The sequence below is a fragment of the Scyliorhinus torazame genome, chromosome 5 (genome assembly GCF_047496885.1).
Source record: "Scyliorhinus torazame isolate Kashiwa2021f chromosome 5, sScyTor2.1, whole genome shotgun sequence".
Taxonomy (NCBI): Eukaryota; Metazoa; Chordata; class Chondrichthyes; order Carcharhiniformes; family Scyliorhinidae; genus Scyliorhinus; species Scyliorhinus torazame.
Genome location: NC_092711.1, coordinates 157,403,808 through 157,422,495, shown reverse-complemented (window position 1 = coordinate 157,422,495; position 18,688 = coordinate 157,403,808). Strand labels below are relative to the sequence as shown.

Sequence of the window (18,688 nt, the reverse complement as noted above, 5' to 3'; positions counted from 1 at the left end):
TACTGAATAATAATTAATTTAATTATTGTTTTTTGCTATGAAATCAATACATAGTCAATATAGAAAAGGTACAGAAGGTGAAATGGCTGCAGGAAGCCACGTGTTAGAGGTATAAAAGGGCTGTCTTGACCTTGTTACTAATGACAGTGAATACACTATGAAAATAACAATTTTGAAACTAAATGTGATTACAGCTTCCTACATTACAACAGTGAATATGTTTCAAAAGTACTCCATTGGCTTTAAAACACTTTTGGAGGTCCAGTGGTAGTGAGAGGTTTTATAGAAATGTACACTTGTTCTAATTGTCTGCAATCTCGGATATATTACACTCGGTGTCCTCACCAAAATCATTGATAAAGATTGAGTCTTAATTTTGTGTAATAACATCGTTGACACCATTTTGATACTCTGTGAAACCCCAGACACATCATATGCACAGCTTTTGTTGTGAAACACAGCGTGTTGTTGTGACTTGGAATGCACTGTCTATAAATTGTGCTGAAATCTCATTGCACTGTAACTTCCAAAAGGGAATTTGATGCATTCTGAAAAAAAAAATCGAACAATGAGATTAAATGGATCGCTGTACAAAGAGCTGGCATAGAGAAAATGGGCCAAATAGACTCCTCCGTGCTCTAGGAGCCTTGTGTACATGTAAAACGAGTGGTAACTACCTGGAACCTACTGCCTATGAGGGTGGGAGATGCAGAAAGGAGGAAAGGATTAACAGAAAATTGGATGGGCACTGAGAGAAATAAACCTACAGGGATTCGGGGACAGACCGGGACAATGGACAGACTGGCTTGCTCCACAGAGAGCCGACATGGTCTCAAAGGGCTGAATGGCCCCATTCCCCACCGTCCAGATGCTGTGATCTCAGGAGAGAAATTCAGCTGCTCCAGTCGCTCCAGCTAACTGGAGTCCCTCATCCCTGGTGCCATTCTTGTAAATTTTAACAGTAACTTCATTGCAGTGTTAATGTAAACCTACTTGTGACAATAATAAGGATTATTATTGTAAATGTCCTCCACAATCTAAGAACTTCACATCTTTCCTAAAGTGTGGGGCCCATATATAAGGTTCCATTCCAGAGGGATAGAATTGAAAAACACAGAGGAAACGTTCAACCTGTTTAGAGCCAGGGTTAGACTACACTGGGGACACTGAGAGTCTCTGTCAACATTGGTCATCTCCATTAGAAAAAGGAAATAGAGGCACTGGAGAAGGTGCAACAAAGGTTCAAAATATACAGAACTGAGAGCATTTAACACTCAGGAAAGGATGGGGCTGCTTTTTTCTGGAAAAGAGAAGACTGATGGGTGACCTGATGGAAGTCTTTAAGATTGTGAAGGGATTCAATAATCCAACAGGAATTTCAGTAGAAACCTCTTTACAAAGCGAGTGGTGAGAATGTGCAACTTGCTACCACAGCGAGTGGTTCAGGTGAACAGCATGAATCCATTGAACAGGAAGCTAGATACATACATGGGGGAGAATGGAATAGAAGGAGATGCTGATGGGGGAGATGTAGAGGGGTGAGTGGAGGATCATGTGGAGCACAAATACTGACAGACCATGGCTAACCTCAGCCAGTATGGGAATTTAACCTGTGCTGTTGGTGTCACTCAGCACAAACCAGACATCCAGCCAACTGAGCTAACCGATCCCCGTGTAAATCTGTAATAATTACTTAAATATTACTGATTGTCTGTCTCCCACCATACTATTTAATGTAGTTTCCCAGTGCACCTCAGACAACTTGCCCCTCATACCCGGATAGTTTCCTTCTGTGAGAAGCACCAAGATAAATTAAACAAAAGAACCATGTAACCACCATAGCCCATCTTCATGGCAATGTGTCATGAATTTTGGGGTTTCCAAACAGAAATAGTAATGCAACATCTTCTAATCTCCAAACACCCTTTCACTCTTTGATCCTTGTGAAATGCGAAACCAGATATTCGCAAGAAGGCTCAGAGAGAATCAGCCCACTGGAGGCGAAGTCGTGCGACTGGTCAGTCCAGCAGAAAGAAACCCTCTGACCATCCCCATTGACCAACAGAATGAACAAAATGCAGTCCTGGATGTAATTGAGAACAGAAACAATAACAGCAGAATCCAATCCCTGTAATAAGTTGTGAACTTGTTGGCGTCTCAGAAAGTGCGATGAAGTGGGCAGCAAGGTGCCTCACAGCGCCGATGTCCCAGGTTCGATCCCGACTCTGGGTCACTGTCCATGTGGGGTTTGGGGACTTCTCCCCGTGTTTGCGTAGGTTTCACCCCCACAACCCAAAGATGTGTAGGGTAGGTGGATTGGCCACGCTAAATTGCCCCTTAATTGGAAAAAATTAATTGCGTTCTCTAAATTTATATATTAAAAAAAAGTGCGATGAATTACAAAACCCCTTCACACATTGAGGGCAGGTGAATGGCCTCTCCCCAGTATAAACTCCCTGTTGTGACTGCAGACGGCATAACCGAGTGAATCGCGCAAACAGACATAAACGGGTGTGAGATAATCGGGATTGTGGAGACATGGCCCAAGGGTGACCAGGGATGGGAACTGAATATATTCAGTATTTTGGAAGGACAGACAAAAAGGAAAAGGCAGTGGAGTGGCAGAGGAAATTAATGCAATAGTGGGGAAGGATATTAGCTCCAACAACGTGGAATCTGTATGGGTAGAGCTGAGGAACACCAAGGGGCACGGAAATTAATGGGCATCGTATATAGACGCCCAAACTGCAGTGGTGATGTTGGGAATGGCCTAAAACAGGAAATTAGGCTGACTGTAAATGTTCCTACAGGTACGTCAAGAGAAAAAGATTGGGGAAGTCAAATGTAGGTTCCTTACAGTCAGAAACAGGAGAATGTATAATAGGGGACAAAGAAATGGCTGAGCAAATAAATACATATTTTGGTTCTGTCTTCACAAATGAGGGCACAAATCAGACACCAGACATGTTGGGGAATGCAGGATTTAGTGAGAGGGAGGAACTGAAGGAGATCAATATTAGTAGAGAAATGGTGTTGGGGAAATTGATGGGATTGAAAGCTGATAAATCCCCAGGGCCTGATAATCTGTATCCCAAAGTACTTAAAGAAGTGGCTCTAGAAATAGTGGATGCATTGGTGGTCATCATCCAGGATTCTATAGACTCTGGAACAGTTCCTGCAGATTGAAGGTTGGCTTATGTAACTCCACTATTTAAAACGCGAGATAGAGAGAAAAAAGGGAATTATAGACCAATAAGCCTGACATCAGCAAAATTCTAGAATCCATCATCAAAGATTTTAAAGCAAAGCACTAAGAAAACAGTGGCATGATCGGGCAGAGTCAGCAAGGATTTATGAAGGAGAAATCATGCTTGACAAATCTACTGGAATTCTTCGCAGATGTAACTAGCAGAGTTGATGAGGGGGAGCCAGTGGATGTGGTATATTTGGACTTTCATATGGCTTTTGACAAAGTCACGCATAAGAGATTAGCGTGTAAAATTGAAGCACATGAGATTAGGGGTAGTGTGTTGAGATAGGTAGAAAATTGGTTGGCAGGCAGGAAACAAAGAGTAGGGATTAATGGGTCTTTTTCAAATTGGCAGGCAGTGACCAATGGGGTACTGCAGGGATCAGTGCTCAGACCCCAGATATTCACAAGATATATTAATGATTTTTAAAAAAATTTAAATTACCCAATCTTTTTTTCCAATTAAGGGGCAATTTATCGTGGTCAATTCACCTACCCTGCACATCTTTGGGTTATGGGGGTGAGACTCACGCAGGCACGGGGAGAATTTGTCTCCACACGGACTCAAAACAAGAAGGCAGACTATTAGCTGAATGGCCGTAAATTAGGAGAGAAGAATGTGCAACGAGACCTGGGTATCCTTGTACACCAGTCACTGAAGGTATGCATGCAGCTACAGCAGGCGGTAAAGGAGGCAAATGATATGCTAGCCTTCATTGCGAGCAGATTCGAGTACAGGAGCAGGGATATCTTGCTGCAATTATACAGGGCCTTGGCGAGACCATACCTGGAATGTTGTGTGCAGTTTTGGTCTCCTTATCTGAGGAAGGATGTACTTGCTCTAGAGGGAGTGCAGCGAAGGTTTACCAGACTGATTCCTGGGACGGTGGGACTGACGTATGAGAGATTGAATCAGTTAGGATTGTATTCGCTGGAGTTCAGAAGAATGGGGCATCTCATAGAAACCTAAAATATTCTAACAGGACTTGACAGGATAGATGTGGGAAAGATTTTCCCGATGGTGGGACTGTACAGAACCAGAGGTCGCAGTTTGAGGATACGAGGTAGACCATTTAGGACAGAGATGAGGAGAAATTTCTTCAACCAGAGTGGTGAGCCTGTGGAATTTGTTACCACAAGAAATAGTTGAGGCCAATACATTGTATGCCTTCAAGAAGCAGTTGGATATAGCACTTAGAGTGAAGGGGATCAAAGGATACAAAGGGGAAAGCGGGATTAAGCAATGGAGTTGGATGATAAGCCATGATCATAATGAATGGCAGAGCAGGTACAAAGGGCCAAATGGCCTCTTCCTGCTCTTATTTTCTATGGTTCTATGTAATCCATTCCCACACTAAGAGCAGTTGAACGGCCTCTCCCCAGTGTGAACTCGCTGGTGTGTCTGCAGGGTGGATGAATCAATGAATCCCTTCCCACAGTGAGAGCAGGTGAATGGCCTCTCCCCAGTGTGAACTCGCTGGTGTGTCTGCAGTTTGGATGAATCAATGAATCCCTTTCCACACTAAGAGCAGGTGAACGGCCTCTCCCCAGTGTGAACTCGCTGGTGTCTCAGCAGGGTGGATGAATCAATGAATCCCTTCACACACTGAGAGCAGGTGAATGGCCTCTCCCCAGTGTGAACTCGCTGGTGTGTCTGCAGTTTGGATGAATCAATGAATCCCTTCCCACACTGAGAGCAGGTGAACGGCCTCTCCCCAGTGTGAACTCGTTGGTGTCTCAGGAGGGTGGATAAATCAATAAATCCCTTCCTACACTCAGAGCAGGCGAATGGCCTCTCCCCAGAGTGAACTCGCTGGTGTGTCTGCAGGTTGGATAACCAAGTGAATCCCTTCCCACACTGAGAGCAGGTGAACGGCTTCTCCCCAGTGTGAACTCGCTGGTGTCTCCACAGGACAGATGAATTAATGAATCCTTTCCCACACTGAGAGCAGGTGAATGGTCTCTCCCCAGTGTGAACTCGCTGGTGTGTCTGCAGGTGGGATAACTGTGTGAATCCCTTCCCACACTGAGAGCAGGTGAATGGCTTCTCCCCAGTGTGAACTCGCTGATGGATCCGCAGGGTGGATGAATCACGGAATCCCTTCCCACACTGAGTGCAAGTGAATGCCCTCTCCCCAGTGTGAACTCGCTGATGTTTCCGCAGGGCGGATGAATCAATGAATCCCTTCCCACACTGAGAGCAGGTGAACAGCCTCTCCCCAGTGTGAACTCGCTGATGTCTCAGCAGGGTGGATGAATCACGGAACCCTTTCCCACATTGAGAGCAGGTGAACGGCCTCTCCCCAGTGTGAATTTGCTGATGTCTCTGCAGGCTGGATAACTGAGTGAATCCTTTCCCACACTGAGAGCAGGTGAATGGCCTCTCCCCAGTGTGAACTCGCTGGTGTGTCTGCAGTTTGGATGAATCAATGAATCCCTTTCCACACTAAGAGCAGGTGAACGGCCTCTCCCCAGTGTGAACTCGCTGGTGTCTCAGCAGGGTGGATGAATCAATGAATCCCTTCCCACACTGAGAGCAGGTGAATGGCCTCTCCCCAGTGTGAACTCGCTGGTGTGTCTGCAGTTTGGATGAATCAATGAATCCCTTTCCACACTAAGAGCAGGTGAACGGCCTCTCCCCAGTGTGAACTCGCTGGTGTCTCAGCAGGGTGGATGAATCAATGAATCCCTTCCCACACTGAGAGCAGGTGAATGGCCTCTCCCCAGTGTGAACTCGCTGGTGTGTCTGCAGTTTGGATGAATCAATGAATCCCTTCCCACACTGAGAGCAGGTGAACGGCCTCTCCCCAGTGTGAACTCGTTGGTGTCTCAGGAGGGTGGATAAATCAATAAATCCCTTCCTACACTCAGAGCAGGCGAATGGCCTCTCCCCAGAGTGAACTCGCTGGTGTGTCTGCAGGTTGGATAACCAAGTGAATCCCTTCCCACACTGAGAGCAGGTGAACGGCTTCTCCCCAGTGTGAACTCGCTGGTGTCTCCACAGGACAGATGAATTAATGAATCCTTTCCCACACTGAGAGCAGGTGAATGGTCTCTCCCCAGTGTGAACTCGCTGGTGTGTCTGCAGGTGGGATAACTGTGTGAATCCCTTCCCACACTGAGAGCAGGTGAATGGCTTCTCCCCAGTGTGAACTCGCTGATGGATCCGCAGGGTGGATGAATCACGGAATCCCTTCCCACACTGAGTGCAAGTGAATGCCCTCTCCCCAGTGTGAACTCGCTGATGTTTCCGCAGGGCGGATGAATCAATGAATCCCTTCCCACACTGAGAGCAGGTGAACAGCCTCTCCCCAGTGTGAACTCGCTGATGTCTCAGCAGGGTGGATGAATCACGGAACCCTTTCCCACATTGAGAGCAGGTGAACGGCCTCTCCCCAGTGTGAATTTGCTGATGTCTCTGCAGGCTGGATAACTGAGTGAATCCTTTCCCACACTGAGAGCAGGTGAATGGCCTCTCCCCAGTGTGAACTCGCTGGTGTGTCTGCAGTTTGGATGAATCAATTAATCCCTTTCCACACTAAGAGCAGGTGAACGGCCTCTCCCCAGTGTGAACTCGCTGGTGTCTCAGCAGGGTGGATGAATCAATGAATCCCTTCCCACACTGAGAGCAGGTGAATGGCCTCTCCCCAGTGTGAACTCGCTGGTGTGTCTGCAGTTTGGATGAATCAATGAATCCCTTTCCACACTAAGAGCAGGTGAACGGCCTCTCCCCAGTGTGAACTCGCTGGTGTCTCAGCAGGGTGGATGAATCAATGAATCCCTTCCCACACTGAGAGCAGGTGAATGGCCTCTCCCCAGTGTGAACTCGCTGGTGTGTCTGCAGTTTGGATGAATCAATGAATCCCTTCCCACACTGAGAGCAGGTGAACGGCCTCTCCCCAGTGTGAACTCGCAGGTGTGTCTGCAGGCTGGATAACTGACTGAATCCCTTCCCACACTGAGAGCAGGTGAACGGCCTCTCCCCAGTGTGAACTCGTTGGTGTCTCAGGAGGGTGGATAAATCAATAAATCCCTTCCTACACTCAGAGCAGGCGAATGGCCTCTCCCCAGAGTGAACTCGCTGGTGTGTCTGCAGGTTGGATAACCAAGTAAATCCCTTCCCACACTGAGAGCAGGTGAACGGCTTCTCCCCAGTGTGAACTCGCTGGTGTCTCCGCAGGACAGATGAATTAATGAATCCTTTCCCACACTGAGAGCAGGTGAATGGTCTCTCCCCAGTGTGAACTCGCTGGTGTGTCTGCAGGTGGGATAACTGTGTGAATCCCTTCCCACACTGAGAGCAGGTGAATGGCTTCTCCCCAGTGTGAACTCGCTGATGGATCCGCAGGGTGGATGAATCACGGAATGCCTTCCCACACTGAGTGCAAGTGAATGCCCTCTCCCCAGTGTGAACTCGCTGATGTTTCCGCAGGGCGGATGAATCAATGAATCCCTTCCCACACTGAGAGCAGGTGAACGGCCTCTCCCCAGTGTGAATTTGCTGATGTTTCCACAGGTTGAGTGAATCAATGAATCCCTTCCCACACTGAGAGCAGGTGAACAGCCTCTCCCCAGTGTGAACTCGCTGATGTTTCAGCAGGGTGGATGAATCACGGAACCCTTTCCCACATTGAGAGCAGGTGAACGGCCTCTCCCCAGTGTGAATTTGCTGATGTCTCTGCAGGCTGGATAACTGAGTGAATCCTTTCCCACACTGAGAGCAGGTGAATAGCCTCTTCCCAGTGTGAACTCGCTGATGTTTCCGCAGACTGGATAACCGAGTGAATCCCTTCCCACACTGAGAGCAGCTAAATGGCCTCTCCCCAGTGTGAATTTGCTGATGTCTCTGCAGGCTGGATAACTGAGTGAATCTCTGCCCACACTGAGAGCAGGTGAATGGCCTCTCCCCAGTGTGGAATCGCTCGTGTCTCTGCAGGTTGGATGAATCAATGAATCTCTGCCCACACTGAGAGCAGGTGAACGGCCTCTCCCCAGTGTGAATGCGGCGATGAATCTCCAGCTCTGATGGGAATCTGTATCCCTTCCCACAGTCCCCACATTTCCACGGTTTCTCCATGTTTTGGGTCTGCTCGTGTCTCTCCAGATCGGACAATCAGTGGAAGCCTTGTCTACACACAGAACACGTGTACGGTCTCTCCTCACTGTGAATGGTGTGATGTTTTTTCAGGCTGTGTACCTGGTTTAAGCTCTTTCCACAGTCAGTACACTGGAACACTCACTCAGGTGTGTGTTGTGTGGGTCTCGGTGCTTTTCCAGTCACACTCACGTTTAAAATCTTTTGAAGCCGACAGATCGGACAAACATTTCTCCTTCTTGCCGATGATATTCAGAGCCCGAAGATATTCAGATCAGAAGGAATCGAGTGAGTTTGTCACATCGAGATGTGATGTTTGAGATTTCTGTCTATAATTCCTCCTCTTCCAATATCCTTTAAAAACAATTTACAAAAGTCATCGTTGTTATTACAGGATAGAAATTCAGAACAGACAATTCTAGCTCCTATGGGACATTATTTACTCTCTTGTTCTCCAAAAGCTGTAAATCTCCATCCCACACAATCTCCCTCCATTCTCACTCTGCTGAATGTAATATTCACCCTCCCAATTCTCCTGATGGTGCTGATTCATGTTGATTGACAGATGCAAGCTCAGCTCACTGCTTCCTGACCAGCACACAGCGATTAGAATAGGAGCAAGAGTAGGCCATTCGGCCCACCGAGTCTGCGCAACCATTCAATGCGCTCCTTGTCCGATCTACCTCAGCACCATTTTCCCGCACGATCCCAATATCCCTCGATATATTCAATATCTAGAAACCTATCAATACCTGTCTTTTTTTTAACAAACAATTTTATTGAGGTATTTTAGGCATATAGAAAAAGTGACATTGTACAATACAAAAAAAGTCAAGTCACAAATTAAACATAGTGCAAACCACGGCTCTGTTCACGCAAGGACCTGCATCAATATCCCCCTGCTCTACTCTACTCTAGCACCCCCATCCCCCCGACACGTAATCCTCTGCGAAGTCAATAAATGGCTACCACCTTCGGGCAAACCTCTCAAGGCGATCTTGACTTTCTCTAGGCCAAAAAAGCTTGCCATGTCAGATAGCCATACATCAGCCCTCTGGAGCTTTGAGTCCCTCCATGCTAACAGTATTCGTCGCCGGGATACCAGGGAAGCCTCAGGACTCATTACCACCCCAGTTTTCAATACCCGGGACATGACATCTGCGAATCCCTGCCAATACCCCGAGTTTAAGGCACGACCAGAAACATGTGTACATGTTTAGCCGGCCCTCCGGCACATCTAGCACACTTGTCCTCCAGCCCGAAGAATTTGCTCATCTGGCCACCGTCATGTGGGCCCGGTGCACGACCTTAAACTGGATCAGGCTGAGCCTGGCGCATGTTGCGGTCATATTTACTCTGCTCAGGGCTTCTGCCCAGATACCGTCCTCCATCTCTCCCCTGAGCTCCTCTTCCCACTTAAGCTTCAGGTCCTCGGTCTGCTTATCCTCAGCTCCCATTAGTTCCTTGTAGACATCTGAGACTCTACCCTCTCCCCTAGAAACTACCCTGTCCTGTCTCCCCTTCAGCGGGAGACATGGGAAGGACGGCACCAGTCTGCGTCCGAAATCCCGCACCTGTAAGTATAGAAAGTCGTTCCCTCTCGCCAGCCCAAACTTCTCCTCCAGCGCCCTCATGCCTGGAAAGCTCCCTTCCAGGAACAGATCCCCCATCCTCACAATCCCCGCTCTCCTCCACAGTCGATACCCCCCGTCCATGTTCCCCGGGGCAAATCGGTGGTTGCTGCAGATTGGGGTCCACACCGATGCTCTTACCTCCCCTACATGCCTCCTCCACTGGCCCCAGATCCGAAGAGCCGCCGCCACTATCGGGCTGGTGGAGTTCCGTGCCGGCGGAAGCAGCAGAGGCACCGTGACCAGGGCTGCTAAGCTAGTGCCCCTACACACAGCAGCATCAATATCTGTCTTGAACATACCTAATGACTGAGGCTCCACATTCCTCTGGGGTAGAGAATTCCAAAGCTTCACCACACCCTCGAGTGAAGAGTTCCCTCCTCATCTCAGCTTTCACTCTATTTTCCTACCTGTTCCCCATAACCCTTAACTCCATTGTCAATAAAATATCTGTCAAACTTGTGCTTCAAAATATTCGATGGCCCCCAGATACAACTGGTCCCTGTGGAAGAGAAATCCAAAGACTAACAACCCTCTGAGGGAAGAGATGAATGGAAATATATAACGTAGCTACAGCCTTATATTACGAGAAATAACAATACATTTACTTTATTACAAAACGGTAAATAATATATCTAACCTGTACCATGTAACAACACTGGACATATCTCTGTTCATTATTAATTTAATTGCCCTGAAATGTCAGCCATCTCCTGGGGGAACTCACCCCTTTAATTGTGAACATTAGGAAAGAGGCAATCCTTTTTTGAAACAAATTTAGAGTAACCAATTTTTTTTTTCCAATTAAGGAGCAATTTAGCGGGGCCAATCCACCGGCCCTGCACATCTTTGGGGTGAGACCCACACAGACATGGGGAGAATGTGCAAACTCCACACGGACAGTGACCCAGGGCCGGGATTCGAACCTGGGTCCTCAGCGCCATAGGCAGCAGTGCTAACCACTGTGCCACGCCCCTCCCCAGAGAAACTAGAATTGTCTGTTCAGAATTTCTATCCTGGATTGAAAGTCAATACTTTTTTTTTTAATTACAAAAAAATTAAATTTAGACTACCGAATTCTTTTTTTCCACCCGATTAAGGAGTAATTTTAGCGTGGCCAATTCACCTACCTGCACATCTTATTGGATTGTGGGGGCCAGACCCACGCAGATACGGGGAGAATGTGCAAACTCCATACTGACAGTGACCCGGGGCCAGGATCAAACCCGGGTCCTCGGCTAACCACTGAGCCACTGTGCCTGCCCCTATAGTGATGACTTTTGTGAACTCCCTTTAAAGGATATTACAAGGGGAGGATTTACATATGAGAACTCAAATCAAACTTCGCATCAAGATTTAACAGAGTCACTCCATTCATCAGGACCTGAATATCATTGGCCCGTGAATGTGGAAGAAGAAATGTTTGTCTGTTCTGTCTGTAGGAAAAGATTTTCAAGATCAGTGTAACTGAAAAAAACTCCGGTACACACACATCTCGGGTGAGAGTGTTCCAGTGAACTGACTGTGGAAAGAGCTTTTAACCAGTTACACAGTCTGAAAAAACATGACACCATTCAAAGCGGGGAGAGACCGTACGCATGCTCTCTATGGGGACAAGACTTCAACAGATCGTCAAACGTGGAAAGCAACAAGGACACCAGCAGCATGCTGAAACCATGGAAATATGGGGACTGTGGGAAGGGATTCAGATCCCCATGTGAGTTGGAGACTGATCACCATAGTCATAGCGGCGACAGACCATTCACCTGTTATGAGTGTGGAAAGGGATTCACCCAGTTATTCCAGTGAGGATTTATCCTCGAGGTGGGCAATATCATCGTTCTTTTTCTTTTTGTTCTGAGAGGGGCTGCCCCGCCAGAAGTGAGCTGGTGAATGAGAGTGAGATGGGGGCTGCAGTTGTTGAACCAGTTTTGGCTGGTTTTGTCTGGGTCAGAGCTGGGGGGGGGCAGGGTTTGGTTTCAATTTGTGTATCTGGGTGGGGTGTTGGCAGGAAATGGGGGTGGGACAGAGAGGTTAGCTTGCTGGTGATGACTTTGGACCTGTTTTTGTTTTACTGTCAGGGTATGTGGGGCGGCCATCTTGTGTGGGCACTTGGCCTGTACTTTTTGAAGATTTACTTGATCGTCCCTCACGGTGGAAATGGCTGATTCCATGTTGGGGAAGTGGGGGTGGGAGACCCTGGATTCGGCTGCTCACCTAGAATGTAAGGGGATTGGGTGGAACAGTGAAGAGGTCGAGTGTTTTCACTCAATGAAAGAATCTAAATGCTGGTGTGGTGTTCTTGCAGGAGACTCACTTGCAGGTTAGAGATCAGACCAGGGTGGCATGGTAGCGCAGTGGTTAGCACTGCTGCCTAACGGCGCCGAGGTCCCAGGTTCGATCCTGGCCCCGCATCATTGGCTGTGTGAAGTTTGCTCATTCTCCCCATGTCTGCATGGGCTTCGCCCCACAATCCAAAGCTGTGCAGGTTAGGTGGATTGGCCACGTGAAATTGCCCCTTAATTGGAAAAAAAAATAATTGGGTACTCTAAACTTATAGAAAAAAAAATAGAGATCAGCCAAGACTGCGGAGGGGTGAGCCAAGTGTTTCACTCGGGCTTTGACGAAGGGCTCGAGCTCTGCAATTCTAATCAATAAACAGATTCCTCTTTCGGTCATTGGGCTTGTTGCGGACACTAATGGGAGATACATGGTTGTCAGTGGGTCGTTGGTGTACATTGGTGGTGTTGGTGAATGTCTATGCCCCTAACTGGGACGATGGACAGCACGGTAGCCCAGTGGTTAGCACTGTTGCTTCACAGCGCCAGGGACCCAGGTTCAATTCTCGGCTTGGGTCCCTGTCTGTGAGGGGTTTGCACGTTCTCTCCGTGTCAGTGTAGGTTTCCTCCGGGTGTATTATTGTGGCAATAATAAAGATTATTATTATGTGGCATTTGTGAAAAAAATTGTTGGGATCCATCCCAGACCTGGATTCAGATCAATTGATTCCTGGAGGGGACTTCAATTGTGTTCTGGATCCTAAATGGACTGGTCCAAACCCATTCAACCTCTACAATATCACAGAAAAAGGAATGAAACCAGGCGGACCATCCGACATTGACCCAGGCACCAGAAACGACAATGGGAAACCCAGTTTTTAAACTGTTCCCATCAGCAGATTGTAAAAGGATTAGGGGACACAGATTTAAGGTTGTGAACAAGATCTACAGGGGAGATAGGAGGTAGTCATTGTGTACAGATCTGGAACCCAATGCTTACACACAAAGGTTGATAATCTCCAGGTCCTGATAACCCGAACGGTGGTGTCAGAATTTGATGTGAGGATTGGTTGTGAGTTTCCTGTCTGCGAATCCCTTTCTAATCCCCCATGAAAGAAGTTTACAAAGGCCTCACTGTCAGTCCAGAAATGTAATTCAGGAAAGGTAAATATTTCTCCTGGTTTGAATTTGCTGTGTGTAAATCCTCCCCTACTATCTCCTGTAAAAGGTGTTTCCAAAATTAATCACGGTCAGTCCAGGAAAGAAATCCACGACATTCTGCCCTCTTGCTCCCTGGTCCACAATGACCACTCATGCTCCCTTCTGCACACTAACCCGCGTTGCCATCAGCAGTCCCCTGATTTGAGGGTGATGTTGACTCAGGGTTACGAGTTTCTGCCCTGGGTCTTCATGTGACGGAACAGAGCCGCAGAGCTTTGGACACATGGGGCACGATGTCCAATGATGCAGTGAAATCCGGAGAGCAGGATTTGCTTCCTTTTCTTTTAATCTCTGCCAGCGCTTTGCATCAAGAAGACATTGGGACTCAAATACTAATCCAGTTTGATGACAAGTTGTCTCCATTCTGAACAATGGGGAACAAGCTCCTCCCACTCATTGAAACATCGCCCCGGATAAAGACGGCAAACGCGCATGCGCCCTGATGAATAACCATTAAAGATGGCGGCTGTTAACTCGAGCCGAAATGAGGAGTTGCAGTTCTGCTCGGTACAAACTGGGTCCCGGAAATTTTTTCCGCGGTTTGCGGCTCACAACAGCTTTACACAACGTTTCCGCCCACCCCCGCGATCTCTCGCTCCCTCATATTGTTAAACACCTCTTACCAATTTACGATCTGAGAAAGACGTCCTTCTCCTTCGCCATTGCCCACACTGCGCATGCTTCAATCACAGCCTGGCCCCGCCCCTCATTTACTCCGATTGCTTGGAGGACCAACACCACTTGGTCCTCCAGTCCCGCCTCCTCTTCCTATCGGTCCGGACCTGCCATCAATCACCCGGACATTGTGACGGTGACAGATGGTGAGAGCGACCACAGGCTCAGGCTGACTGGCTGATTGTTCCTGTCTCTGCCTCCTCCCCAGTCCCCACTTCTGCTGCCCCACCCTCTGTCCTCCCACCCCTGTGCCTGAGATGGGAGTGGGACCAGTTGGGACTGCAGCTGTAGCGGGTGTGGGGCAGCCTGGGACATTGTTTTAGGCCCCTCCAGGGCTGAAGAACGCTGCCCCGCTCTGCTGTTGCCCTGCAGCACCTTCCCTTGTGGCACCTGCTGTTGTGGTGCCACGTCCATCCCCCCTCCCCCCACCCTTACCCTGCTACCCTGGTCTTAGATACACGGCCAGACCGTACCAGGGGTGGGCATGGCCAATACCCCAGGGGCATCCTCCACTCTGCCGGGGGCAGGGCGGCCAAGAACCCATGCAGGGAAGGGAGCCCCTCGACCATCCGCGACCCCCTCGCCTTTCTGCCTACTAACACGGCAACTTAGGGTCAAACGTTGTGCCCAACCCCACCATGATCATCGAGGCGTGCACTCTTGCGATGGCCGGGGTCTTCGGCCCCTCGGCCATCGTAACCGCCTCCAGGATGTACGGCAAGGTTATGTTTTTCCTGCGGGCCGAGCAGGCGGTCCACCATGTACTAGAAAAGGGGGCTCACGGTGGGTGGGACACATGTGGTGGTGCACCCGCTGAAGGCCACCGCCGAACGTGTGGTTCTTTCAAACGTCCCGCCCGACCTCCCCACCGAGCTCCTCCTCCCCCATCTCAACCTACTGGGGGAGGTCAGGTCCGGGGTGGTGCCGTGACACTCGGCCTGAGGGATCTCACCCTCCGCCATGTATACCCCTTCCGGCGTCAGGTTTTTGTCTGCTTGACCTGGGAGGAGGTCACAGAGGGAGGTTTCGTGGTCTCCCACCAAGGGGAGAACCATAAAGTGTTCTGGTCTGCGGATGGCATGCGGTGCCATGCCTGCAGAGGGCTGGGGCACATTCGCCGGAACTGCCCCACCCTAATGGCCACCACCAACTCCAGGGCGGCTGGCACTGCCCCCATCTCCTCTATCACCTCTTTGTCTGCCCAACAGCCGGCCCCTGACAACACCGCGGCTGCTGGGTGGGGGCAGAGGCAGCCTAAAAAGGCCAAACGGAAGACGGCACGGCGGTCGGACTGGGCCCATCCACAACTTGGACCCATCACGGCTACTGACCCCGTGCCCATCCCAACCAACTTGGAGGCCGCAGCCTCACCTCGGGACACCGCAGCCGCCTCACAACAACCTGAGGTGCATGGAGAGATCACCACACGGGCTCCGGAGGGCGGTGGGGACCCTGTGTACTGCCCTGAGCTGGAGGCTTGTCCACCCTCACCACAGCCCCGCAGCAAGGTGAGCCTGCCCCCTGACAGCGCCGCCTGCCTCGGCTGGAGGAGCTGGTGGATCTCGCTACGCCCTCCCCAGGCGAGCGGTGTTGGGTATCGCCTGCGTTTACTCCCATCACACTGACGGCCAGCCCCATTAAAAAGGTCAAGGTGGCCTCCAAGGCACCGAGGTGCCCGTTCTGCCGTCGTCCCCCGAGCAGGGGGGCCAGGCGGAGATGTGACCCGCGAGGGCTCATTCCCCCGGTACAGTTTTACTCCCTGGTCACCTTTTGTTCGCCGCCCGGTACAGTTTTACTCCCCGGTCACCTTTTGTTCATCGCCGGGGGCTGGCGGCAGCCACCAGTGACCTTATATATTCAGGTCATGGGCGAGCGACGGCGAGGAAGGCTCCCCGCTCACAACACCCAAGCAGATGATGCCAGGTTCCACCCCGGAGCTGTTCCCCGGGGTCTTCCGGGGTCTCTCCGAGGGCCCGGCATCGACAGCGGAGGCGGGATCGGAGCCGCTGCCGGTCACGGACCCTGAATCGTGGGGGGAGCTTGTAAGGAACCCACCTGAGGACGATCCTGGGGGTGGGATGAAATGAAAATCACTTATTGTCACAAGTAGGCTTCAAATGAAGTTACTGTGAAAATCCATTAGTCGCCACATTCCGGCGCCTGTTCGGGGAGGCTGGTACGGGAATTGAACCGTGCTGCTGGCCTGCCTTGGTCTGCTATAAAAGCCAGCTATTTAGCCCTGTGCTAAACCAGCCCCGGATCAACTCGGGCCAAGGGCTAGTTGATGGGCCCGCGGCGCCCGCCACGGGGCTCGGGTTCAGGCGGTGACCACTCGGAGGAGGAGGATATAGACGCTCTGCAGCGAGGCAGAGGGCACCCTCATGCCCAGCACCGAGTCTCCCCTCATCCCCTCCGGGCATTTTTGAAAAGCATCGTGGCCCTGGACAACTGGGGAAATCTGGGGCTGCTCCTCGAGTCCAAAGCAGCGAGCTGGTATGTCGAGCACCTTCCTGTCTCTTGACCAGGAGAAGGTGTTCAACAGGGTGGGGCACGAGTATCTGCTCGGGGCTCTGCAAGCTTTCGGGTGCGGAATGCACTTTGTCGCCCAGATCCGATTACTGTACGCTGCCTCGGAGTGTCTGATTAAGGTTAACGGGTCCCTGACGGCGCCCCTTCGCTTTGGGAGAGGAACGCGTCAGGGATGACCCATGTCCGTCCAACTTTATTCTCTCTGCTTGGAGCCTTTTCCTGCGCCTCCTATGGAGGAGGTTGTCGGGGCTGGTTCTGCGTGAGCCGGACATGGAGGTGGTCCTCTCGGCTTATGCTGATGATGTGCTCCTCACGTTCATTGACCCTGGTGACCTGCGGAGGATGCGAGAGTGCCTGTGTACTCCGCCGCGTCTTCTGCTAGGATCAACTGGGCTAAATGTTCCAGACTCCTGGTTGGTCCATGGCAAATGGACCCCTCCCAGAGGAGTTCAGGCCCTTCAGCTGGAGCCGGACCAACATCCTCTACTTGGGAGTCCATCTTTGCCCAGCAGGGAAAGCCTGGCCAGCGAACTGGCAGGAGTTGGAGACCAATATCACCACTCGCATGGGACGCTGGACAGGACTGCCCTGAGTGCTGTCCCACAGGGGTCGCGTTCTCGTCATAAACCAGCTGGGTTGCCTCCATGTTGTGGTACCGGCTGGTCACTTTGACTCCTCCCCCTAACTTTGTCACACACATCCAGAGAACTCTGATTTGGCTCTTCTGTGACAGTGGATTGCACTGGGTCACTGCGGAGGTCTTGAATCTCCCAATTGCGGAGGACAGTCAGGCGTTGGTGTGCCTTCGCACCCAGGTAGCGACTTTCCGCCTTCAGTCTGCAACATTACCTGTACGTTGAACCTCCTCCATGATGGTGTGCCCTGGCGACGTATTCTTCTGCCAGGTGCATGGCCTGAACTACGATGTGCAGCTCCTGTTCGTTGACCAGCAAGGTCTTCGGAGTTCTTTGTTGGCAATGCCTGTCTTGTACCAGGACCTTCTCAAAATCTGGAACATGGTCGCCACGCACCGCAGCTCTCCCCCTGTTAGGAGTAGTGGCTGTCGTAAGGGAGCCGGTGCTCAGGAATTCGCAACTCCGCCAATATCCATTCTGGTGGCCTGCAGAGCGGAGGGCTGTGGATGCTGGGGTGACCAGGATCGGTGACATGCTGGGTGGCGGAGGAGTGGGCTGGATGACGCCCTATGAGCTAGCCGAGCGCGGAGCAGTGTCCATCCAGCGCGTGGCTAAAGCCATCCAAGGCCTAAAATCAGTCGTGCTCGGCCCCGTGGGCACACTTGGACAAGAGACGTCGCAGTTGTGCGGTATTTGCACTTCAGCCCCACGCTCCTAATCTACGGACATCCGGTGTGGAGGGGCGCGGGGAAGGAGGAGGACCTCCTTGTGAACCAGCTCCTGGGCCTGTCCAAACTTGCCATTAATAGGTCCAGGCAGCGGACGACTGAGGGGGCTATCCGGCCTGACTGTCTGCCCCTCTTCTGCAGCCTTGTTCGCGGCCGGGTGTCCCTGAAGTGGGAGCATGCGGTGTCCACGGGCACACTCGAGGCCTTCCGTGCTCGATGGGCACCCCAGGGGTTGACTGCCTTTAGACCCTGATTTCCGCACTTTGATTTGACGGGTTTTGTTAAGTTTTCACAACGTGTATCACGCCAGACTAAGTGGCGGATGCAGGATATACTCCTGCTGCATGTAGATAAACGCAGCAGGTCATCACTCACAAAACTCCAAAAACAAGAAGTAAAATTGTTATAATTATCTGTACTTATCAAATGACAGTCATTAAACCCTATAAAACTACAGGGTCTCAGACAATAATAGTGGAGATGGGGCCCAGAGGATAAACAGCAAAGGATTCACTGATTTTGAGAGTAACAAACACAGTGTCTATTCCAATAATAAGAGTCGGGCTGCTGTGCGTGAGTGAACACATCATTGAATCCAATGTAACGATAATACAGTGAGATTTTCATTTCATTTCATTCAGTGTC

At 50.4% G+C, this 18,688-nt stretch overlaps 2 protein-coding genes across 2 annotated transcripts; both read right to left on the bottom strand.

Annotated features, from left to right (window-relative positions):
• On the bottom strand, positions 1 to 6,788 carry LOC140417996 (uncharacterized; the record flags this gene model as incomplete). The annotated part of the gene is made up of 1 exon (XM_072501426.1): positions 1 to 6,788. A coding segment is annotated over one exon (924 nt), but the record flags the coding sequence as incomplete, so codon positions are not given.
• LOC140420267 (uncharacterized) lies at positions 1 to 14,147 on the bottom strand. The gene is made up of 2 exons (XM_072504303.1): positions 14,100 to 14,147; positions 1 to 8,699 (listed from the first exon to the last, which is right to left on the bottom strand). Exon 2 carries the CDS (start codon positions 8,325 to 8,327, stop codon positions 6,957 to 6,959), a length of 1,371 nt encoding a protein of 456 aa, XP_072360404.1. The 5' UTR covers positions 8,328 to 8,699; positions 14,100 to 14,147; the 3' UTR covers positions 1 to 6,956.
• Between the last annotated feature and the right edge of the window lie 4,541 nt (positions 14,148 to 18,688).